Here is a 26,201-nt window from a genome sequence, read left to right as displayed (position 1 = left end):
AGTCCCAAACTACTATATTATTTTGAATTCAGATTTTACAAATGTAATATCAGGATGTGGTTTAAATTAAAAGCAAATACAAAGGCTGTTTAAACATTTTTAGAACAACTGCAATAAAGAATTATATTTAAAAAAATAAATATTTTGGAACAAAAATTTCCAATGACAGCTTATTAATTTGAAATGAGAAATATCATTTCCTACTTTTAAACTAAACCCATTTCAATTATCATACTTAAACAAGCTGTGGATTGATGGATCCTATTCCATAATTCAAAATCACTGTGAAATGTATTATACTAAAATTTCTAAGTACAAAATAGGCAACATTATTAATTGGAAAGAGAAAAACCATCAATCATTGCACCTGCATGGGAAAGAAGACTCCAAATGGACACGCAAAAAGTGCATACATTTTCAACATTAAATCATTGGTAACAAAAAAAATCCACTGAAGCAAAAATCAGTTGCAAAGACTTTAAATACACCTGTAGCAATAATAAACCAATATTTGCAACAATAATAATAATAAAAAAAAAAAACATAATGTTCACCAGCTTTTCCCAAGGCATGTGGCTAAATGCTGAACAATTTATAGAAACCTGTATGAAAACTATTTAGCAGAAAATAAATGCAAATACAATGTGACCCTCAATGAAATACAGATTTACCTAAATAACTGCAACAAAAAACAAAAACGAAAAAAGTCTATTATTGAAAACATAGAGAAAACAAATGTACAAACCTGATTCTGTCAATGCTAAGGAAGTTTCAGTATGGAGTTTATGATTGTCAAAGGATTCTCTTACAATCACAAATTAAAAATAAGGAGAGAGGAAAGAAAAAATATTAAAATCAAATCTACTGTCAAAAGAAAGTTTTACATCCAATAGTTACAGGAAAAATTCCAGTTCTTTATTCCAATGACTTTCAAAGAGTGAAACTTCATCAAGACAAAGAAACAAATAATACTTTGAAACTGCATTTCTTGAAAAAAAATGAAGACTGATGAGGTAGTGCATATATACATACCCATTTTCAACATATTCTTATTACATCCCCTGGTCTCTTGAAGGGAGTTCTTTCTAAGTGCAAACCTAGCACAATGGATGGACTCTGAAAAGAAGTGGAAGAGTAATGGAAATCGATACCCCATGGAAATTTTATTGTAAAAACCTTCCATCAAGGAAATCATGATGCAGACTTACAAACCAGGAAAAGGCTATCAGATCAATTATTTAAAAAAGTACTCTTTACATTTTAAACATAATTAAATGGATCATTCTAAAAATGTGTAAACACCGTTTGTGTTTTAACAACCTACTTCTGCATTTAAATTAAAGGATTGCTATTTTTTACCATTCTTCCAGTTTTTTAATTATAAAATCCTAATCCTTAATTTCAAAGTAATATAGTACATTTATTTCATGTTCCCACCGCTGTTCAAATGACAAACTGATTATAACAAATAATTTGAAATGAAATATCATTTAACAACACACGATTATCCACACTAATAAATGAAATGAGTTATTTGAACATGGCAAAGGCACAAGAGCTAACTGCCTAAGAGAAGGGATACTTTCATGAAAGACTTTGTGAGGGAAAGTGGCTCCTAATCATCTTACATATGGAAAAAGCCATGAAAACCAATCATGCAGCCAGCCTGTTTGTCTAGGTTTAAACCCAAGCCAGACTGAACTACCAGGATTCAGCTGTCTTAACCACTTGGCCACTGTAGGCAGTAAACAGCATGAATATGATAGATGTAATAAATTATCTGCATACAGTACACTCACTGGTGAAAAAACACATGAATGTGTCATATGTAGGAGATCATTTGCAAACAAAAATATGTGAGATTGTAAGGATAAGTTTTACTAACGTTTATTTTATTTTAAATCTTTACTATCACTTCTTATTTTCTACTTCCGGCCAGAATTATAAGCGTGAAGGATTTTATGCAAAGTTTGTCTGGCGAACGCCAAGTACTTAAGTTGTGGCCTTTTGCCAAGCAAAAGAGAGGAAGCAGTGAGTTCGAAGCAGGCCGCTTACCTTAGAAGTTACGCAGTTGCTATTTGCCTTCCAGGCCAGAGGTTTTAATCCTCTTGATAAATTAAACGTATTGTAGTGTTCACAGTCTCTGTGCTACATACGGTTCCACCAAGACCAGCTGCCTTCAAACGGCCAAGACCACAAGCAGAGGACAAAAGGAAGGTGTTCAAGGGTGGCCATACTGGTGAAAAACGGAAGCTTCCAGAGGAAAGCACTGAAGGGCGAGCCCGTACAAGAAGGAGGATCAACCAAGCTACTATCTGCTATACCTTTAAAGACTGGGCCCAGAAAAGGATGTCCGAATATTACAAAGATAAGTAAAATTTTATGTTACGTTGCAAACTTAAGTTAATCTTTCATTCTTACTGCAAGTGGCAGATTTCAAGAAGTTTTACCTCATGCGAGGTCTACCTTTATCGCCAAAAGGGCGAGAAATGAGTTGTGACCGATTTTCTTATTATGTTTTTCAATTACTCGCGCGTAAAACTAAAGTTGATGTATAATAGCGTTGTGTAAAGACTTAAATATTGTAAAAAGTTATTGTATAAATTTTATTTAAAACATTCTAGCAAGAAAGAAGTTTTAGTCTGAAAGACTTTTTGAAATGTAGTATTATTTCAATGTAGAAAGAATTGGCACTTGCTTTGAAAAGAATAGAAGTTAACAATGTACTACTAATGTATGTTTTCAAATCTGTAAAATTAACGGCATGTTGATATGTTCTGTTATTTTAAATGTTAAGAAATACCGTGATATGGTAAAAGTGAAAGTAATGTTAAAAATTTGTTATTCGTGTGACTGTAAAGATTAAATCATGGCGAATATGTGGTAAAGGTTGAATGATGTAGTTAGGCTCTCTGACGCTACACTTTAGAGTTAGCCACTTTTAGAATAGTACCTCAGGGTTTAGAGTTGAAAGTAGGGTGTGTTAAGAGGTCTCGTTATGTTGAATTTTAACACGTTAGTGTTTTGATTGTAGGAGGAAGTTTTGAACACATAGACATAAACACATTCGTGTTTGGTGTTCTTTTACAACACATGTCAGAGAGCACCGGGAGAGATAATTAAAATAGTCATGAATGAAATAAGAATGTTAAGAGAAGTATATTCTATATGTTATTTGCAATGTCATTGTGTAACATTTCATTAAACTAGTTTTCCTTCCAGATCTCTGGAAGGAACCAGAATTGAATAAAGCTCCTGTTTAGATGCAGTACAGATGAAAAAAAAAAAAAAAAGATTGTTGTAGATCCTGGGAGCTGCTATTGTAACAAATTTCTTTCTTTTAAATTTTCTAGTTTCTAACGAAGTTATGATTGTAAAAGGTTGGCCTCGCGTTATATTCTAGAGCTAAAAGTTTTCAACAAGGTCGTTTTAGACCTCAGTTTCAAACTAATTAACTCTGGCGGGAAGTATGTAAGGATCTTAAGTTTTACTAACGTTTATTTTATTTTAAATCTTTACTATCACTTCTTATTTTCTACTTCCGGCCAGAATTATAAGCGTGAAGGATTTTATGCAAAGTTTGTCTGGCGAACGCCAAGTACTTAAGTTGTGGCTTTTTGCCAAGCAAAAGAGAGGAAGCAGTGAGTTCGAAGCAGGCCGCTTACCTTAGAAGTTACGCAGTTGCTATTTGCCTTCCAGGCCAGAGGTTTTAATCCTCTTGATAAATTAAACGTATTGTAGTGTTCACAGTCTCTGTGCTACATACGCTTCCTGTTATTATAAGGCCAATCTTCCACGTATATTGTTCTAAAGTTAAATTAGAGTTTAGTTTTATTTTGATATCTTTTACGTTAGACCCCGAGTGGAGGGTCATTGTATTCCGAAGTACGGAAGTCATTGTATATAAAAAAAAATAAAGGGTTTTGTATACCCTTCGTCTGTATCCTGTCTACTTACTACAATTAGTGAACATAGCTTTAGTAAGCTCTCTGTTCCTAGTCAGGTCATTGTATGTTTCCGAAGAAGGTTAGAAGGAACATTGAACCTGATAAGATAAAATATTTATGCATACTGATGAGAAGTTACACATATGCGATATTTATTATAATTCGTATTCAGAAGTGATTTAGAAAGACAACTGTGCACAGTGGAAAGAAACTATATGAATGCAATATGTGTAAACAGTCACTTGCGTGGAAAAGTGGTTTAAAGGGTACATGTACTTATGCACATTGTGAGAAACCACATGAATATGATATTCGTAAGATATTATTTGCATGTCAGTGCTACCTAGAGGATACGATTATCCACAATGGTGAGAAACTTGGTGTTTAATGTGCTGGATGCATTGGAGATGTATGTTTATAGTTCATTTTTTATAAGCTATTATTTAGTTCATTCATGGAGTTTCACTATGGTCAGAATTCTGTTATTGATTTTTGACTAACTTACAGATAAGCTTTTGAGGTCAAATTTTACACAAATACAGTTTGTCCATGACAAAGCAATGTGGTAAATTCCAAAACTCAATTTATTTTTAAATTTAATGCTTAAATAATTTTTTGCACATATCTCCATTTATGAACAAACTAAAACTATCAAAACTTGATTGCTTGGACCATCAAACAAAGCAATTTTTTTTCCCCTCAAATGTGGCTTTATGAAATTTGTAACTATTTCTTGCAAATTTTTAAAAGTTGCTTAATTTTTTTTTTTTTTTTTTTTGACTAACTGACAAAAATCATACTATGCTATATCCAGATGTGTTCCACTGTACACATATAACTGGCTAACCAACATCATATATGTCAAGTATTCACTCTTTTTTTTTTTTTTTTTTTCTTTTTTTCAAGTCTGTAATCCAATTATACAGCTTGCAAAGAAGGATTCCAAGCATTTTATATAATGTAACTGAATATAACAAGCAAAATTTACTACAATTTGTTTTGAAAGAGAAACTTGCTTGATAAATGAGCATGGAACACCTAATGATCCTTGCTACATTTTGATCTTGCATTGACTACAGAAGCTGTGAGATACTAATTAACTATTATGATTTGTATACTTTATCCTCACCTTTGCTGATGCAGTTTTCCATCATTTCTTAGAAACAGTTCTAAAGAGTGGCCAGGAAGTTCCAGTCTCCTACGTCTGAATATCAAAGAGAAAAATATCAGTGTAATCGAATCATGTTTCTTGATGAATGTGTAACTGGGCATTCTTATTTACATATGTTCCAAATGAGCTAATAACTCAGTTGCAAATGAGAGTCATGGATCCTGTCTGGGTACAGCAGATGAGCTCTAGTGCATTTTGCTGTTAATGAACAGTTTCCAGGCTGCAGGATTGGGCCTAGTTCTCAAACATCTCCACTCCCACTGAAATGGCCTCCATGAAACTTGGACCTTTCCACACCAGACAAATCATTTTGGGGAATAATCATGTCACATGTCTCTTACTGTTGGTACAGGACAAATGAAAAATTACATGAAAGTGCAGAAGAAAATTTTCGAAGGATAAGCCCTCGGTTGCTCCAAAAGGAGGACACAGGGATACATTTGTGTCTACAGCACAATGGAGCATATGTATTGGATACATTGTTCACGTATGTAAGTAATAAACTATAATATATAATTATCAAATAAGTAAACTAAAATTCCCCTTGTGGTATTCCAACCAGAGGTATGGAGATTTCTTGAACATCCAGCTTTTTATGATATTCCAACCAGGGGTATAGGGACTTCTCAGACACCCTGTATATTGCAATTGAATATATAGAAAAATTTTATAAAAGGTTGCATATAAATTATATATAAAAATTGCATATTATGATTTTCACAGACCAAACTTGCATTTTTCAAGGACCAACTTACACACAGAATGTCAAAGTGATCAATACAGATTTGATAAAAACATGTTCATTTACACCTTCAGAAAATTAATTCAAATAATATAATAATTACCTTCATATCCTCTTCCTCAAAATAATGCAGAGATAAAGTTTTCAAATCATGAGTCGATGGATCATATTCAACCAAGGATAACTAAAATTGAGAGGGGGGAAAAAGTGTTTGAAAAAATAATAAATACAGGAGAAAATTTTTAACACTTATTCAAAAGTCTCACTTTAGCTTCTTTAAAACTCAAAAGCAGGGCATCTCTGGATGATCCAGCAAGTCGCACGGACTGCATTGACATCACATTTCCAAACAAAGGAAAAACCTGAACACATTCCAACTTCAGTTTGGGTTCTCCAATGGCAGGAATCTTTATAAATTAAATTGTAATTATGTTACTATAATAAATACAATTATAATTATATTACTATAATAAATACAATTATAATTATATTACTATAATAAATATAATTGATTATACTAAATTACTATTTATAAAATAATAACAATAATTGATCATACCAACTTATTATTAATAAAATATTATAATAATGAATTAAATAAAAATATCAATTATAATATTTAAACATTTTTATTAATATAATTTAAAATTAATATGAAATAATAATACAACATAAATTAATATTATACTGATAATATAATTGACTATAATAAATTAAAATTTATACACTAAAAAGAAAGTATTGAAAAATATAAATCAATCTTAAATTTAAAACTTGTAGTTAAAAAATTTATGGCATTTCCTAGTTAAAACTGAGACTTTGGCCAGTCCCCAAAATCAAAAGATAAGTTGCTAGACGTAACAAAGTTAATCAGCAGATTTTTAACATTTTAATGTGTTTAATTTTAAAACTATTTTGATTACACAATTAACAATCTCATGTCATCCATTTAATATGTATCTTCCTATAAAATGTTTATCATATTTAATTTACTACCTGCCTGAAAAAGTTACTATAAAAAATAAAATATACATAGGATATTTTACTGATTTTAATTAATCCAGCTAGTGTCAATTAATGGGGATTAATCTGCATTTTTGCTCATTAAAATCTTTTAGTTTGTTAATTAATGACAAAATTAATTTGAAAGAAAAATTAAATAACTCATGCTTTGCAAATGGAAGTATTCAGGCACATGTATGATAAAAATATTTTATTTCAGACAGCAGTAATATATTTGTATTAAATAGCTGAGTTTATTGATTAAATCTGATATAGAATTATCTTATACTCTGTAGATTGGCAACACACTGCTTTGAAGTCACTCAATTTTTTATTAATAATTCATTAAATTGCGGAAAATATGGAATAAATTTTAAAAAATTCAAAATTCAGGCTTTGAAGTGCGCATGTTATGTATGTTCAAAATCTGGTATGTCTAGGACCCAGTGCTTTTACATAATGTGAGGAACATACATACTTCTGTCTTTATTGCTGATTCCTGATTGTTCATTATTTAACAATAGAAAGAGTCAATCAGAAAAGAGAGAGTGGTGTTTTTTTTTTTTTTTTTGTGTGATATTCAGAATGTGCAACATATTTGATCTTTATGCTCTTATGCTCACTTAAGTACTTATGCACAATTGCATGATATTGAACTTTCATTACTTTTATTTTGCCTCTAATAAGTTAGCCATTTTTAACTTTCCATAAGAAGCAGTGTTTTTCCATGATATTCTCCCCCCCTTTTTTGCATGCTTCACTCAGCCCCTAATGTGTCAACTATATTTAACTTACTATCATCTGAAAAAAGATTTTTTCTCCCTCCTTCACAATTACTTAACTTTGCATACCGAGTGAGAAGGCAAATTTCATCATCAGATTTTTTAGAGGAATTTGTGGATACAAAGGGGGAAAAATCATGCAGATAATTTGTTTCATGTTCCAAGATTCCTTCTCATATTGCTTTTGCACTTCATACATTTTGGGTTGAAGAATAAATTTCCACCAGATGGTGCAATAAGCAGTTAAATATGGGTCAAAATCAGAAAGCACCAATATTTGGTTCTATTGTAGCAGCAGCTGCCAAATTATGGTTTCCACAAAGATAAATAAATGTTTTCAAGTTAATTTAAATATCACCAAATTTTGTCAAAGTGCTTGCAAAGGTTGCTCTAACAAAAGGTAATTAATTTATTGTAATATCATGTATTCATGCTTACATTTTTGAGAAAGAAGCCAATTTAAAGTTAGACAATCCTAATGAAACACAGGGACCAATTTTTATTTACCACTTGAAGAGTAACTTATCTTAGGAATGTTGACTTTACTAATTCAGAAGTCAAACAACAAAAATCAACGTTATATTTACAAAATTTTCACAGGACTAGTTTCGATGGTTTTACCGAACCACCATCCTCAGCTAAACCGCAAATGAACAAGATAGGAAATAATTCCTTATTATTCCTTATTAGTATTTATTCGGCGTGTTATTGTGTCTTAATGTTGACTTTGTTACAGATTTCTAAGGAAAATTATTTATACTGATGCTACATATGGGAAAATTACAAAAATTAACCAATTAAATAAAAAACTATCATGAATCAAATGAATGAATTATTATCAGAGTTTAATGGAATAGCTTCCAGAGTTCATCCACTTGAAAAGGCACATTACAAATATAAATTAACTTTTGTTAATTATTATTAATTATTTTCTAAACAGTTCTTATTTCAATTATGCTACAATAAAGCAAAATATCAAAACTGGCAGGTTGTTTAACAGTTGAATTTACGAAGAATTAACTCATCTTATGATCAGTTGAATTTTATCAGCTTTTAATTTTACAAAATTAAACTAAATATTAAACATAAAATTAATGGTACTTTTCCAGTATGTGCCTGCCACATATTTTGCTAGATTTTTTAATTTTAAACAGTCTCTAGTTCTAGAATGGTAATAAACAGTCTAGAATGGTTTATAGATGACAAATACAAATGATGGCCAACAAATCATAAGCTGCCATGCGTCAAAAAGCATGGCAGGTGCATAACAGAAAAGAATACTATGTTTAACATTTGAAATATGAATTAGTTAAAATTCATTAAACTATTCATCTATATCTGAGTACTAAACCATTTGTCGATTCATTTCCCTTGTGCAATTCATTTCTTTTAAATTCATTGGTTTGTGTGTCTAATTTTTGTATTTTACAGCAATGAACTTGAAAATTTGAGATTTATTGAACAACAAACAAATGGTAATTACATTCTTTCAAGATAAAGGTCTTATTTATAAACTTATAGAAAGACTGAGTTCAAATAAAACATTTGATGAAAGTTATATACAGTCAAAAATCTTTAATCCGGACTTGTCAGGACATCGGTGATTCCGGATTATAGATCATCAGTTTAAATCTGGTAAGATGGCATGCAGAAATTATAAAATTAAAAATATGAAACCATAATTTATGAAATAAAGAGCAATTATGATCTAAAGGGTATCAAAATTTACAAAAAAAGAGCTTAATATTTATTTGTTTACTTTATTAAACATTTCTTTCAACGCGCATGCGTAAAGCATACATTACGCATAGTCAAAATTAGAAAATTGCAACCAGAAAACTATTTGATGTTTATTTGTGATATTTAAAATGACAAAGAATTTGATTTAAATCATATCAAAGATGGAGTACATCGAGATTAAATACTACATTTAGTAAGGAATTATAAACCGAATAAAATAAAAACATCTGCCCTGAAGATAAGGATAGTGCCGACAGATCAACTTCCAGTTCATTGTGCGCCGCGACGTTTCCCCCTCCCCGCAGAGCAGTGTGAAATTGATAAACAGATTTCGGAATGGTTAGAAAAACAAAGGATATGCATTTATCCATTTTTTGCAGCAATTCCACATTTTGTTTGATGGACATTGAAACATGCTTTCGCTTTGTAGATCCTTTGGCAGCTCCAAAATCGGAAATTTTTTTTGACATAATTTAAAGTTCAAGTTTACTTTTATAAGCTCTAACAGTCTGCAAAAAATAATAAGCCGGATCCAATTAGAAGATTAAGGAACAACGCAATCTGCAATATTACCTGAAATAGATAATTAGATAATTTTAGCTTAGCTTAGCTTATACCGTCTGTTATACATTAAACGAGCATGCGCAAACGTATTATGTGCATGCGTAAACGCATTATGCATTTACACATGCGCAGACAGTTATATACAGCGATAAAGTTATATACAGAAAGTTATATACTTTGAGGTCCGGATTATAGATCATCCCTGATTATGGATGTCCGGATTAAAGACTTTTGACTGTATTTGCTGGAGGTTAAATTGTTCTGCGATCTTCAGTCAAACGAAGAACAGAAAGGCATCCAAAAAGGAATGTGGTTTGAAAACTCACACATTTCGTTTTTCACTAGTCTATGATTTATTTATATGTGGTATGAATAGGTGACTTCCATTGATTTTTGTGAATGACAGCTTCGATTAAATCACAACACCATGATGGATAGGAACAATTATTTGAGAGATTTGTTGCAATTCCTTAATGCCTCCTCTTAAAACTAAGACTGCTGACAAAAATCATCAAAACTGATGTACATTTATTCACAAAACGGAAACATAGCATAGGTAACATATTACCCCCACAGTGGGTTTTTGGAGGTTTGTACCAAGAAACAGAAGAATGCTTCCTAGTTACTATTCCAGATTCCTGTACCAAGATTTTAATGGATGTGACAGAGAATAAAATGGCAGACAGAACAATATTTTCGGACTGCTGGAAAGGTTATAAATCATCCGAGTTAAAAGCAGCAGAATATGATCACTTCGCAATGAATTATTCATTTAATTTTTTTGGCCCAGTCACAAGTTGTCATACCCAATCTACTGAACGTTTTTAGGGCAGAAAAAATGGCAGAACAAATGCTAAAGAGGCACTGCCTGTCAACATTTTGAAGAATTCACTTAGGCTGCTTAAATCCAAAGACTGAAATATTTTCTGACACACTAGTGGATATTTGTAAATTTATGTCTCCCGTTTAGTGTCTTCATTCACTTCAGCTCATATTTTTTAGTAATTAAAAATGAAAACAAATCTTTGGAATAATAAATTATTCTTATCCCTAGAAATTGTTTACAATTGAAAAATCGATTAAAGTGTGTGGCAGGTGAATAACAGAAAAGTACCAAATTAATTATTCAAAAAACATGCGACAACTATTTACATATCAAACATTACTGTAATAATTGATTCTTTATGCATGCAGGCTACATTTTTTGCTTTTCAAATTCCATGGAATTTTTTTAATTTGAAATTAACAGCAAGCACAGAATGACTTTTACTATTAACACATTTATTTTTTTTATATACAGTCAAAAGTCGTTAATCCGTACTCGTCGAGACTTCAGCGATTCCGGATTATCGATTTTTCCGGATTATAGATCATCAGTTTAAATCTGGTAAGATGGCATGCAGAAATTATAAAAATTCAAAATATGAAACCGTAATTTATGAAATGAAGAACAATTATGATCTAAAGGGTATCAAAATTTACAAAAAAAAAAAAGCTTAATATTTATTTGTTTACTTTATTAAACATTTCTTTCAATGTAAGTTGTTTAAGTTGCTTCATTTTTTACGTGATAATACATTCTCTTTAATTCTATAAACAGACATAATTTCTTGTTTAGTTACATAGTTCCGCTGTTCAAGTCCTATAATTGCTGTGTCTACCGACTAATTCGAATTTTTTTCGTTTTCAATAACCTCTGTCACTTTCTTCGCTATCGGAAGCGAATTATAATGACGAGGAATTTGATTTAAATCATATCAAAGACAGAGTACATCGAGATGAAATACTACATTTAGTAAGGAATTATAAGCCAAATAAAATAAAAACATCTGCCCTGAAGATAAGGATAGTGCTGACAGAACAACTTCCAATTCACTGCGCGCCCGCCGCCGCATTAAAGATAAACAAAGTTTAGATAAACAAAGGATATGCCTTTATCCATTTTTTGCAGCAATTCCACTTTTTGTTTAATGAACTTCAAAATATACTTTCGCTTTGTAAATCCTTTACATATTAGTAAATATATATCAGAAATTCTATTTGACATAATCGAAAGTTCAAGCTTACTTTTATAAAATTGCTCTAGCAGTTTGCAAAAAATAATAAGCCGGATCCAATTCGAAGATTAAGGAACAACGCAATCTGCAACATTAAACAAACAACTGAAATAGATAATTAGATAATTTTAGCTTAGCTTATACCGTCCGTTATACATTAAACGTGCACTCGTAAACGCATTTTGCACACGTGCACAAGCATATTCGCAGCTGTAAAGGTCTTACGCTCATGCGTCAACGTGACGCATGCGCAAAAAGTTTGTAGCTTTGAGGTCCCGATTATAGATCATTCCGGATTATGGGTGTCTGAATTAACAACTTTTGACTGTAATTGATTATGTAAATCCAATATTTTTTCCTTCTTATCAGAACTAAAAAGTTTAAATAAAAAAGCTACTAAAAATCAGTGAATAATATATATATAATAACAGTTGATAAACTTTTATAGAATACATGAGCCTTTTTTATGTTAATATGTATTTCCGTAAGAAATTTTTCTAATTTCTAAAATCAGTGAGTGTTGGTCTTATGTTATCTTTGGACAGCCAAAATATTGGGAAGATGTTTTGAATTTTGATGGACACCAAATGAATAAAAAAAGTTACCTTTTTTATAAGATACATGAATTACAGTCTATTTTTACAAACGCAGAGTGAGCCATAAAAAAGTATCTTACCTTCAAATATTCTTTGGGAGAGTCTGCCTTGCTCTCTGCTTTATTTAGAGATAACAAATGCAGACTTGGTGTCACTAAATAACATTTCTGTTCAGTTCTATGCCATTAGAAAGATGATGTTCTCCATCGAACAGTAAATAGTGATTGTACAAGGCCAAAGGATTGTACATATATATGCAGGATTTTACAATAGAAAGAGTCAATCAGAAAAGAGTGATTTCTTTTTGTGTGTGTGATACTCATAATGTGCAACATATTTGATCTTTATGCTCACATAAGTATTTATGCACAATTGCATGATATTGTATTGTGCACAATTGCACGATGCCTATGCATATATATGTAATAATGTACATATATATGCAGGATTGTACATATGCAAAGCAGGAACAATTAAGGAACTATTAAGTTCTTTTACAATCAGTACCTAGAAATAAAATTAGCTTCTAAACATTATATTCAGAATCTCATTTTGGAAACACATTAAAAAGCTCAGTTGCAGATAGAAAGAAATTAAGACCTCCACCATTCTGAAAGTCTGAGACATTCAGCAGCAGACTGTCTCAAATAGATCAACTCAAGGATGCCTTAGAAGTTGGTGCATCACAAATGACATGTTAGTGAGTGCTAAAATCTTTGAACCTCAAATTATGGCAATCAACATACATGCCAATGAAAGTGCCAAACAAAACTAAAAACATAAATTATCATATGTAATTGCTGTAGATATTTTGACCCATTACTAAACTGCATGATGGACGATTTCATTAAATAAGCTGTATAAGTTCCCAGAATGCAAGGTACTGAGTCTGCTGATAAGCTTAGTTTGACGAACAAAACTCCCCTTCATAACCAAAAAACTGGCATTTGATGCATAATATGTCCAATTTTCGCCCAATTAAGTGTGAATTACTATGATTTACCTGGACTTTTTGAATGATTTTAAGATTGACACCAAAAGAAAAAAAAAAAAAAAAAAAAAAATGTACTGCTCTTTTTTACAAGATGGGGTTATATGGCTCATTACAGGTGACTCATTGGCATGGATTCATGAATTGTTTAAAGAGCATTTCTTTTTGTATTAACTTCTTAAATTTAACAAAAGACATTGTGCTAACAAAACAAAACTCTGGGTATTTAACTCTCTCAGTATTATGGACAGAAAATTCCATATAGATGTGTGATATTCTTATTCATTACATATGAAAATTTCTGCCAGCTTTTAATGTATCCGATCTCAGGTTGGATGTACACTGTAAGAAAAGGAATTGAGGTACAAAATGAAAGGGATATTTTTTAATTATAATCAAGAAAATACCATTTGTTGAAGACATTTTTTAGGAACTTAAAAATTTCAAGGCTAAACCCATATTGCTTGGAGGGTCAAAATAACATATGTTGAAATTCAAGCATTGTAGTCAGAGACTACACAAAGTGGTCTTAAATATTTAATTGTGCACTTTTAACTTCATCTAGCAAAATGCCTAGAGTGGAAATAAATTTTCATAGAGCTGGTTATAGGACATACCCTTCAAGTGAGAGTGCCAAAAGCTCTATTTTGAAAATATTCAAACCTTCGGCTTAAATACTCACACATCTAATATGCATTCTAGTGAGGACTATGTAAAGAAATTATAGTAAAGATTCAAATCATAATAAATGGTTAATTAACATAAACCTTACATTCAAATGTATGCTGATTGCCATAATTTGAGGTTCAAAGATTTTAGCACTCACTAACACGTCATTTGTGATGCACCAACTTCTAAGGCATTCTTGAGTTGATCTATTTGAGACTTTTCAGTCTGCTGCTGAATGTCTCAGACTTTCAGAAGGGTGGAGGTCTTAATTTCTTTCTATCTGCAACTGAGCTTTTTGATGTGTTTCCAAAATGAGATTCTGAATATAATGTTTAGAAGCTAATTTTATTTCTAGGTACTAGGTATTTGTGAACATAAGCAAGAGGTTATAGCCATGATGCTTTGTGCACCTTGTACACACTCAGTTTTTATTTTTGGAAAGATTTAAATCAGAAACTGTATGCTAGCAATCCACATGTTCTGGACTTCAAGGAAAGCATCACAAATATTATTCATAATATCATTGTTGCAGATCCTACAAACAGTATCATCCATCATGTTGTAATACGCTCAAATATGCCTAGAAGTGAATGGGAATACTTTCAGCATGTCTTTAATGTCTTTTAACATATCTTTAAATGAAAAATGAGACAAAAATATTATATTAACTGTAAGTACTGTAAAATTTGTATTTATTTGTTTGTAACTAAACTTTTTGACCTTCCTACTCACCTAGTTTGTTCAGAAACAAATTGATTTTTACATTTATTGGGGGACTAGTACCTGATAAAGATGTCACAAGGGAAATGTAAATAACCTCTTTATGATTTTTATGGCATACTTTAATATTTTTAAAAGTTTTTTACATTTGCATATCACTTTCATCAGTTTTATACAGTAGTTCTATTCAACACACTGTTTGTTTTTTATTCTGTTTTGCTGTTTCAATGGAATATAAATTTAAATTTATTATTTTTTATTTGTTTATTTTTAAATTTTGTATATATAAACACATACATATAGGTTAAAAATAAATGAAAATTTACCTCAGCTTCTGGCGTTAGACGATAAATTCTCAACACAGTTGCACCTGCTATTACCAAATTTTGTTCTGAGAAATTATAAAAATTGCAATACAGACAATGTTCAACTGCTGTTGGTGGATGTATTTGCTTATAAAATGAATATATGTTAGAAGCCATAGTTTACTTGAGTTTCACAGAAACCTAAAACAGAATATACAAATAAGATATATACAGTCAATGGTTAGTAATTATAAAAGTTCTGAACATACATGAACATAAATATAGTAAGCAAACAGTAGTTAAACGTAAAAAAATACAACAAATAAAAATAAAAATCTCACGACTACAGTTTCATGAGAAGCCATACAACATTGTCAAAGTATTGTTGTTAGGATGAACAAAATAGAAGTTATAGTGTTTATGTGCAAGGCAAATATAGGGGTCAGAAGGAGAGATAGGGTTTGGTACAAGTTTTTCCACACCTCAGAATAGGAACAGAGTGAAAGCTACATCATTAACCATATTCATGTACAGAGCAATTTGTGAAGTTTTACGGAGTCCAATCTGAAAGATGAATCAAGGCAAGTGAAAACCTGTCCAGTTTTAAGTACAACTTTCAGTTTATCCATTTTAGCCCAAATATAATACAGTCAAAAGTCGTTAATTCGGACACCCATAATCCGGAATGATCTATAATCCGGACCTCAAAAGTAAAAACTTTCTGCGCATGCGCCGCGTTGACACATGTGCATAGGCATTTACGCGTGTGCGCAAGATTTTTACGACTGCGCATATGCGTGTGCGCAAGTGCAGAATACGTTTTTGCGTGCGCGTTTAATGTATAACGGAAGGTATAAGCTAAAATTATCTAATTATCTATTTCAGTTAATGTTGATAATTGCGTTGTTCCTTAATCTTCGAATTGGATCCGACTTATTATTTTTTGCAGACTGTAAGAGCAATTTTATAAAAGTAAACTTGAACTAATTCAGAAGTCAAACAACAAAAATCAGCGTTAATTTACAAAATTTTCACAGGACTAGTTTCGATGGTTTTACCGAACCATCATCTTCAGCTGCAAAACCGCAAATGAACAAGATAGGAAATAATGATTAGATAAGATAAGAAAGCCTGGACAAGAATAAGCAAGTGGCGCCATCTGTTGGAGAAACCAGAACTAAAACATAATTTCTCTAAAAGCCGAAGGCAAATTTGGATTGGAATTAGGATCGTTAACTAGAACAGAAAGATTTTTATGAATGTGAAATGCTTCTAGAAAATCTAGTTCTCCAATGGAAGATGTTTTTTGAATAATTTTGGCAGCAGAAAAATTGAAAGTGTGATTTTCGGACCAACAATGTTGAGCAACAGAAGACTTCTGTGTTTCCTTTTTTCTAACATATGCCTCATGTTCTTTTAATTTATAATCGAAATTTTAAGGCTCTCTTAGTTTGGCCAATGTAAATTAAACCACACTGGCAAGGAATCCTATAAATACCCCAGGAATTCATATCCGGAATGGGGTCCTTGAGTATAGAAGTTGGCATTTTATTGATGGGAGAATAAACAACCCGAAAGTTAAATTTCTGCAAAATATGTGCAACTTTATAGCTAATTGATGGAAAGAAGGGAATGACAACAGAAATTTTATAATCTCCTAAAATAAGAGTGTGGCTTTTTGTGTGTTGAGATGAAAATTTTTTAACTGCTTGATTAATAATGTTGGGTGAAAAGCCCCTGTCAATAGCTATTGCTTTTAAATAATTTAGTTCTTCATCAAGGGCTAGTTTGGAGGAGCAAACTTGAAGAGCACGGAAAACATAGGAATAAAATGAAGCTAACTTTTGTTTAGTTGGATGACATGATTTAAAGTGTGGTGGAAGGCAAACCGATGAAGGTTTACGGTAAACTGTAGTACTGAAGTTGGATGTGTTACGTGTGACCAGAATGTCGAGAAACGGAAGAGAATTGGAAGTCTCAAGTTCAAAAGTGAACTGAATAGCAGGATCAATAGAATTCATTGTTGAAAGAACTTTATTTAAATCATCTTTATTACCTTCAAACAGGGTAAAAGTATCGTCTACGTAGCGGAACCATGCCGGGAAGTTTAAAGTTTCAAACAATTTTGATTCATAATAATGCATGTAGATATCAGCCAGGATGGGACTGAGGGGGCTTCCCATGGCTAATCCCTCAGTTTGCTTGTAATATTTATTTTGGAAAACAAAATGTGTTTGTTTCAAACAGAGTTGAGTGAGAGAAATTAGCTCATCAATTTCGATGCAAGAGAAATGAAATTCGCGAAGTCTGGTTTCTAGACATCTTAATGCACCCTCCACTGGGACATTGGTGAATAATGATTTTACATCAAAAGAAACCATGAGTAAATTACTAGGAGAAATGTTTTTAACCTTTTTTACAAGCTCTATTGAATTTTTTATGGTGTAAATGTTATTGTCTAATAGAGTGGAAAATCTAGAAACTAAATATTTAGCTAATGGATACGAGGCAGTACCTAAATTTGATACAATAGGGCGGAAAGGAATACCACTTTTATGAATTTTGGGAAGAGCATATAATCTGGCACAATTCGCAACAGATGGGATAAGCGAATGTTTTAAGTTGCTTGAAATGATTTGCGAAGATTTGATCGCAGTTTTTATTTTGGATAAGTCCGAAGGTGAAGGATCTTTAGGGATCGGATTATATGGTCCTTCGTTTAAGAGTTTAGCGACACCATCGATGTAAGTGTTCTTATCCATGACGACTATCTGGCCACCTTTGTCGGCCTTTGAAATGATAATATCAAATTCATAAAATTCATAAAAGTGGTATTCCTTTCCGCCCTATTGTATCAAATTTAGGTACTGCCTCGTATCCATTAGCTAAATATTTAGTTTCTAGATTTTCCACTCTATTAGACAATAACATTTACACCATAAAAAATTCAATAGAGCTTGTAAAAAAGGTTAAAAACATTTCTCCTAGTAATTTACTCATGGTTTCTTTTGATGTAAAATCATTATTCACCAATGTCCCAGTGGAGGGTGCATTAAGATGTCTAGAAACCAGACTTCGCGAATTTCATTTCTCTTGCATCGAAATTGATGAGCTAATTTCTCTCACTCAACTCTGTTTGAAACAAACACATTTTGTTTTCCAAAATAAATATTACAAGCAAACTGAGGGATTAGCCATGGGAAGCCCCCTCAGTCCCATCCTGGCTGATATCTACATGCATTATTATGAATCAAAATTGTTTGAAACTTTAAACTTCCCGGCATGGTTCCGCTACGTAGACGATACTTTTACCCTGTTTGAAGGTAATAAAGATGATTTAAATAAAGTTCTTTCAACAATGAATTCTATTGATCCTGCTATTCAGTTCACTTTTGAACTTGAGACTTCCAATTCTCTTCCGTTTCTCGACATTCTGGTCACACGTAACACATCCAACTTCAGTACTACAGTTTACCGTAAACCTTCATCGGTTTGCCTTCCACCACACTTTAAATCATGTCATCCAACTAAACAAAAGTTAGCTTCATTTTATTCCTATGTTTTCCGTGCTCTTCAAGTTTGCTCCTCCAAACTAGCCCTTGATGAAGAACTAAATTATTTAAAAGCAATAGCTATTGACAGGGGCTTTTCACCCAACATTATTAATCAAGCAGTTAAAAAATTTTCATCTCAACACACAAAAAGCCACACTCTTATTTTAGGAGATTATAAAAATTCTGTTGTCATTCCCTTCTTTCCATCAATTAGCTATAAAGTTGCACATATTTTGCAGAAATTTAACTTTCGGGTTGTTTATTCTCCCATCAATAAAATGCCAACTTCTATACTCAAGGACCCCATTCCGGATATGAATTCCTGGGGTATTTATAGGATTCCTTGCCAGTGTGGTTTAATTTACATTGGCCAAACTAAGAGAGCCTTAAAATTTCGCGTCAAAGAACATGAGGCATATGTTAGAAAAAAGGAAACACAGAAGTCTTCTGTTGCTCAACATTGTTGGTCCGAAAATCACACTTTCAATTTTTCTGCTGCCAAAATTATTCAAAAAACATCTTCCATTGGAGAACTAGATTTTCTAGAAGCATTTCACATTCATAAAAATCTTTCTGTTCTAGTTAACGATCCTAATTCCAATCCAAATTTGCCTTCGGCTTTTAGAGAAATTATGTTTTAGTTCTGGTTTCTCCAACAGATGGCGCCACTTGCTTATTCTTGTCCAGGCTTTCTTATCTTATCTAATCATTATTTCCTATCTTGTTCATTTGCGGTTTTGCAGCTGAAGATGATGGTTCGGTAAAACCATCGAAACTAGTCCTGTGAAAATTTTGTAAATTAACGCTGATTTTTGTTGTTTGACTTCTGAATTAGTATTTATTCAGCGTGTTATTGTGTCTTAATTAAACTTGAACTTTCGATTATGTCAAATAGAATTTCTGACGCTAGAGCTCCCAAAGGATCTACAGAACAAAAGTATGTTTCGATGTTCATCAAACAAAAAGTGAAATTGCTGCAAAAAATGGATAAAGACATGAAGAAGGTGACAGAGAGGTTAGTGAAAACGAAAAAATTTCGATTGACGAGTTAGTCGGTATTCTCGGCACAGCAATTACGGGACTTGAACAGCAGAACTTTGTAACTGAACAAGAAATTATATCTGTTTAATAGAATTAAAGAGAAAGTATTATCACATAAAACGAAGCAACTTAAACAACTTACATTGAAAGAAATGTTTAATAAAGTAAACAAATAAATATTAAGCTTTTTTTTTTTTTTTTTTTTTTTTTTTAAATTTTGATACATTTTAAGATCATAATTGTTCTTTATTTCATAAATTACGGTTTCATATTTTTAATTTTAGAATTTCTGCGTGCCTTCTTACCAGATTTAAACTGATGATCTATAATCCGGAAAAATCGATAATCCGGAATCGCCGAAGTCCCGACGAGTCCGGATTAACGACTTTTGACTGTATGTTGTTCCCACTGATATAAAAGTCTTTAAATACTAAAATAAAAAGTGTTGAGTTATATTTTAATATAATTTCAAGGGCTAAGAATAAATTACCACTTCCGGTTGTTTAGTTTTCACCAAAATCTTGCAGATTAAAAATTAGCTCTTGCAGAAAACTTAAATACAGAAAATAGAAATTTTTGGAAGTTTGATATTGATTTCAGGAATGAAAAAAAATCGCCACAGTTTTCAAACAGAAAATAAACTGAATCTGGATGATAGTGTTGAAAATTATACAATGGAGAACCTTCTCAATTAAAGAAAACTATAATAGACTATATGCCAGAAGAGGAAACTAAGTGCACTTGATTTGCTTATGCTTCTGAATTTAAATGATATTGTAGATTAGTTCGAGAATTAAATCTTTTACATGTTTGCATATTTTTAAATTATTTTAAATTATTTTGGCTTTTTTCCTTTTTTTAGAATTTAAATTTGCTTTTTTACCTTTTTACTTTTATACGTATTTGTTAAGAATTTAAATTTGTTTAAATTTAAATTTCCTTCCTTGCAGCAATGGTGCAAAGAATATTTAATTAAATATGTATTTAAATTTAATTTTTTTAATTAAACTCAATTTATTCTTATGAAGCAATTTTGTTTGTACTTAGCAGCTTTAGCGCTAATTACCTGGTTTGTTTCTCTTTTATTAAAAACAACTTTCTTTTTCTTTTTCCAATAGTTTTGTTTTTATTTTAAACTCGCTCTCTAAATAATTTAGTTTAATTAACTTAAATAGTTTAATACAATAGTTCTTTTTTATTAAGTTAGTGAATTAATTAGCAATAACATTTAAATTCCCAGTTTTTTAAAATTTTTCTGTCCAAAAATTGAGTTAAGAATTTTTACTTTAAAAATACACTGTATTGTAGGTTAGCTCCCTCTTTACTTTTATAACGGCTCATATCAATCACATAAATTTCCATAAATGTCATTCTAGTAAATGACTTACTTGTAAAGTTATCAATATTCCTTTTAATATCACAGCCACTAAACAACTCGCATTTTGAAAAACTTATAATTGCATTTATCTCATCACTTGTAACACATGAAATCTTAAATATGTTGGACAAACTAAAAATAGTCTTAATATTAGAATTAACAACCACAGAGCACACATTAAAAAATTTGCAACTACTAATTTTAGCACACTTAATACAGCTGAATTAGAACATTTTCAAATACATGATTTCAAAAAAATTAATATTCAAATTTTGGACATTGTACCTGAATACAAAATTAGATTATTTCAAGAGTCACTCTACATGCTTAAATTCAAAACACTTTACCCTTATGGACTCAATACATTCAACCAACACATTAAATTAAATTCTGAAATTCCAACTTACAGCCATTTTAAATTATTCAGTAAAAAAAAAAACATTACGAGGAACCAGAGCAGGTAATAAACATAAACATCTTTCAACAATAGATACAAAAAAAAGTTAAACGATAATATAAATAATTACTTTCTTACTGATAATTTCACTAAAAATATAATTACTTGGTTGCATACGTGTAAGCACAATTTCTTAAAATTACTAATAAAATTTGTAAAACAGCATTTTACAGGGCACAATATTATCAAAGACCTTATTATTGACTTTTGCAATTATAAGTTCTCTACAAATAACAAATACAATAAATATTACTGCAAAATCAATTTCCTTCATCCTAACTATGATCATATTCAGTTTAGCAAAATTTTCAGAAAAATTCAACAACTTTTTCCAGCTACCAAAATACAGATCTCACCAGCTTTCAAGTATCAAAAACCTCTCAGTAAATTGCTAATTAACCACCATGAATTAGCTACTACAGCCCATTGATACTGTAAAGAGCTTCAATACAAAGATTTCATAGATAAATTTCATCAACATATTATAACAGGCAATTTAGCAATAGTTCAAAACCAACATTTAAGAATTTTAATGAAAAAAGGTACCAAATTTAGACCAGTACTAAAAATTAACAAACATCACAGTTTTAAAAGTTTCGTAAAAAGTATAGACGAATTTATAGTTATAACTAGTTTCAAATTAAATATTCCAAATTCTACCTTTATGGCATGGAAACATGCAGTATTAGAATAATTCAAGCAAAAAATTCGAAGAATTGAATTTAATAGCCATTTACAGTGAAATATTCTCATACCTCTTTTACAGGATTTAAAACAAAAGTTCATAATTACCAAAATTGACAAAGCCAATAATAACTTTAGCATAATATGAAAATTTTTTATGTCTCATTAATTAATACTGAACTCAATAATGCCAATACTTACAAACTCACCAATCTACAAAAAAATGTTATTGCAAAAAAGCTAAAAGCATTTCATAAGAAACTGCAAATTTCACAACCATCTAACTACAATAGATTAGCAAATCTACATGCTCTCCCAAAATTTCATAAATCACCACTCAAATTTAGATTTATTGCTAATGGTACAAATAATTATAAAAAGAATATAGATTACATATTTGCAATTATACTTAAAAAAATCTGTAATTTAATCCAACATCTTGTTAACAAACAACACAATTATAGTTGGATTATTTATAATAATGCTCCAGTTCTCAGCAGTTTTAAAGTTTAACAATCAAGAACATTAACTGCTATGACTTTGAAAACCTTTATACTTCTCTACCATTAGAAGAAATTTTTACTAGTTTAATGCAACTCCCACAACTTTTTCCTGACATACTTGACATCCTTTGTATTGAAAGATGGAATACTTATCTGAATTGTGCATTATTTAATAACTACATTAAATACAATAATAAGATCTTTCAGCAAGTTAGAGGAATTCCTATAGGAGCAAACAGTTCTACACAAATTTGTAACCTATTTCTTTTTACATTTGAATATAAATTCCAACTCAGTTTAAATAAAAATGAATTAAAGCTATTTGCTCACACTTTTAGATACATAGATGATATTATAACTTTGAATAATAATTCTACTTTTGAGAAATTCAAAATTTACCCAAATAGTTTAACACTTAATAAAACGAATACGAATCAAGATACTATTGAATTCCTAGACCTGCAAATTATTAAACACAACAAAATTAAATTATTTGATAAAAGAAGGAATTTCCATTTTCTTACTATTAAACTAATTAATTGGAACTCTAATATCTCTAGAAAAGTAATAGAAAACACGTTTAATAGCCAAATTATCAGAATAAAAAATATATGTACTGAAAATGACGATTTAAAGGAAGAAATCATAAAACTAATTAATGTACAAGTTGATAACCAAGTACCACCAAAATTTATTAATTTATATATTAAAAAGGCAGGCCTTGACTTTACTTTATAATTTTTTGGCTCTTTTGGATATGATAACATTACCTTAAACCTTTACTGGAGGGTAATGAAGGATATAAAAAGAGTAGAGAAATTATTGTAAATTTTTATCGTAAATATTTTGTAAATATGTATATTTAATCAATACTGGATTCTTTCCTTTTACTAATAAAGGGCCAACTCTTTTCAAAAGTCCCAATTATAGCCCAAATTGAGTGAAGATTTTAATCTTCTTCTTCTAATTTTCCATACTTTAGCCAGTATTTAGTTAAGTTTTGATATACCAATTAAATCAAGTTCATTAAACTTTTAATATTTTCTTTCATCAAATTTAAGTTTTATTTAACTTCCTAAAGGAATTTTTGAAAAATTTCTGGGAATTTTTAGAGGTTTTTTAAGGATTTCATTTCAAAAAATTTTGGGAAATTTTACTTTAAAACTTTAATATTAAAACATTTCAGTTTTTCTTAATTACTTTAATTTTTTGCAATTTTCACACAAAATATCTTTTACTTAATTTTTTTAACAATTTTCACAATTTTTCAACAGAAAACACCTTTCAAATTACCAACAGTTTACATTTTTTTTTCACATACCACTTCACTTTAATTTCCTTCAAGCAAACATACATCTCTTAATTGGCTCGGTTACTTAACTCCCTACATAATTGATATTACTACCTTTAGGATTTTTAATTTAATTTAATTTAATTAATATTTATATTTACAAAAAATTTTTTACTATAACAAAGATAGCAGCTTGATACTCAACTTTACCTACATAAGCACCATCTATATAATTTGAAGAACACACTTACTTCTCTTTCACAACACTTTTGCAGACCCCAACACTCATATAGTAGGTAAGTTAGAATTAAAACTTAGTATTTACTTGCTTTAAGTATTTTTTAAAAAAAATTTTTATGTAGTATCTAAGTATTTTCTAAATATGAAATTATATTTTAAAATATATATTTGTTTTTTAAAAATTGTGAATTAGTTCTTTTTGTTTCTTATTGGTTTATATGGATTATGTCTAGTTCTTTTTTAGTTTCTTTTTATTGATATGCATATTCGTGTAGGGGAGGTTTCTGTAGACAAGGGTTTCTAAAATACATTAGTTTCTAGATTATTTTTTTATAAAAAATTAATTTTTAAAAAATTTAATTTTTTAAAAAAAGTTTAATTCTTGACTTTACTTGCTTGTTTCTCAAAAGACTTCATTAGTATTTTCCTTTTTGAACTTTAATTCTTAAATGTTAATTTCTAAGGGAACCACTTTATTGGAATTACTTTTGGTTTTGACTTTTACCCTTGGATGCATGAATGACGAATCACGAATTGAGAGTTAGGTTTGGAGGCAACTTCCCCTTGATAAGTCTGTCTCCTGCCTACTCTACGATCATTCACATATGCATTTTTTTAAAAAAATGTTTAATTTTAATTTATTAAATTAGTAGATTTATTTTCATGGATAGATTTTGCACTTGATTTGCTTATGCTTCTGAATTTAAATGATATTGTAGATTAGTTCGAGAATTAAATCTTTTACATGTTTGCATATTTTTTAATTATTTTAAACTATTTTGGCTTTTTTCCTTTTTTTAGAATTTAAATTTGCTTTTTTACTTTTATACGTATTTGTTAAGAATTTAAATTTATTTAAATTTATAATAAAATATACATTCAAATGCAACGATAATCAGAAAACTTGCCAATAAAGGAAGCGGAACAACTTATTGAAACTTCAACAGATTCGACTTTAAAATATTTTGTAACGTTAACGCATTATTTTTTCACATGAAATAATCTTAGTTGCCACAAAGCAAGATATGAAATCATTTCACATTCTTATTGCATCATACAGCACTTCCAAAGTATTGTGTTATTTGATTTCTATAAATAGCATAGCAAAAGTGAAAACTGTCATTCATCTTCGAGTAATGAAAGGATGGCTCTATATGTTCAGTTCATGCAAGGGAAGAACATGTGACAGTTGTTTTAGATATAAAAGGATCCTCAGCACGGTGATCACTAATAAAATTGGCTGAAATCAATCATCTCAAGAACGATTAAATTGAAGCACGAAATTGGTGAATTTGAAAGATGAGATGGATTAAACTCGAAGAGGGTGACCTAGTGATTGATATCCAAAATGGACATCTCTCTGTAAATGTTGTGCAAGTACTGCTGATTTAAAAGCTGAATTTGAGAAAAACTGTGCTCTTAATTTAAGCAACCAAACTGTCCAGACGCCTTGTGGAATACGGTCTGCATACATATTGCACCAAGAAAAAGTCTTTACTTATAATAATGCAGAAGTGACTTTCTTGGGCAAAAGAGCACATTTCATGGACAAAGGTTCAGTGAACCTCAATAATGCTTTTGGATGAACCTAAATTCAACTTACATGGATAAGACAATAAACTGTATGTTCAGAGACATAAAAGTAAGCTTATCATCCAAACTGTATATTGTTCTACTATGAAATTACCAAGTTATCTGCTGTTGCATATGCATCAAAGGGGTTAAACGCCTGAAATTTATTACTGGAACTGTGAATGCATCAGTTTA

The 26,201-nt window shown here is 30.5% G+C and overlaps 1 protein-coding gene across 1 annotated transcript in view; it reads right to left on the bottom strand.

The window, feature by feature from the left end:
* Cpsf160 (cleavage and polyadenylation specificity factor subunit 1) overlaps nucleotides 1-26,201 on the bottom strand; it is a 273,054-nt gene that overhangs the window by 217,399 nt on the left and 29,454 nt on the right. Inside the window, exons 2-4 of the mRNA XM_085825305.1 lie at nucleotides 15,308-15,487; nucleotides 6,127-6,267; nucleotides 5,964-6,044 (exon numbers count right to left, since the gene is read on the bottom strand). Of these exons, the coding sequence (XP_085681431.1) occupies nucleotides 5,964-6,044; nucleotides 6,127-6,267; nucleotides 15,308-15,463 (378 nt within the window). The 5' untranslated portion in view covers nucleotides 15,464-15,487. The remainder of the gene's footprint in view (nucleotides 1-5,963; nucleotides 6,045-6,126; nucleotides 6,268-15,307; nucleotides 15,488-26,201) is intronic.

This window comes from Stegodyphus dumicola, chromosome 10, assembly GCF_044657685.1.
Source record: "Stegodyphus dumicola isolate Sdum_Otavi_A_Nest chromosome 10, ASM4465768v1".
Lineage (NCBI taxonomy): Eukaryota > Metazoa > Arthropoda > Arachnida > Araneae > Eresidae > Stegodyphus > Stegodyphus dumicola.
The sequence above is the reverse complement of the archived record's forward strand: the minus strand, read 5'-3'. Positions and strand labels throughout refer to the sequence as shown.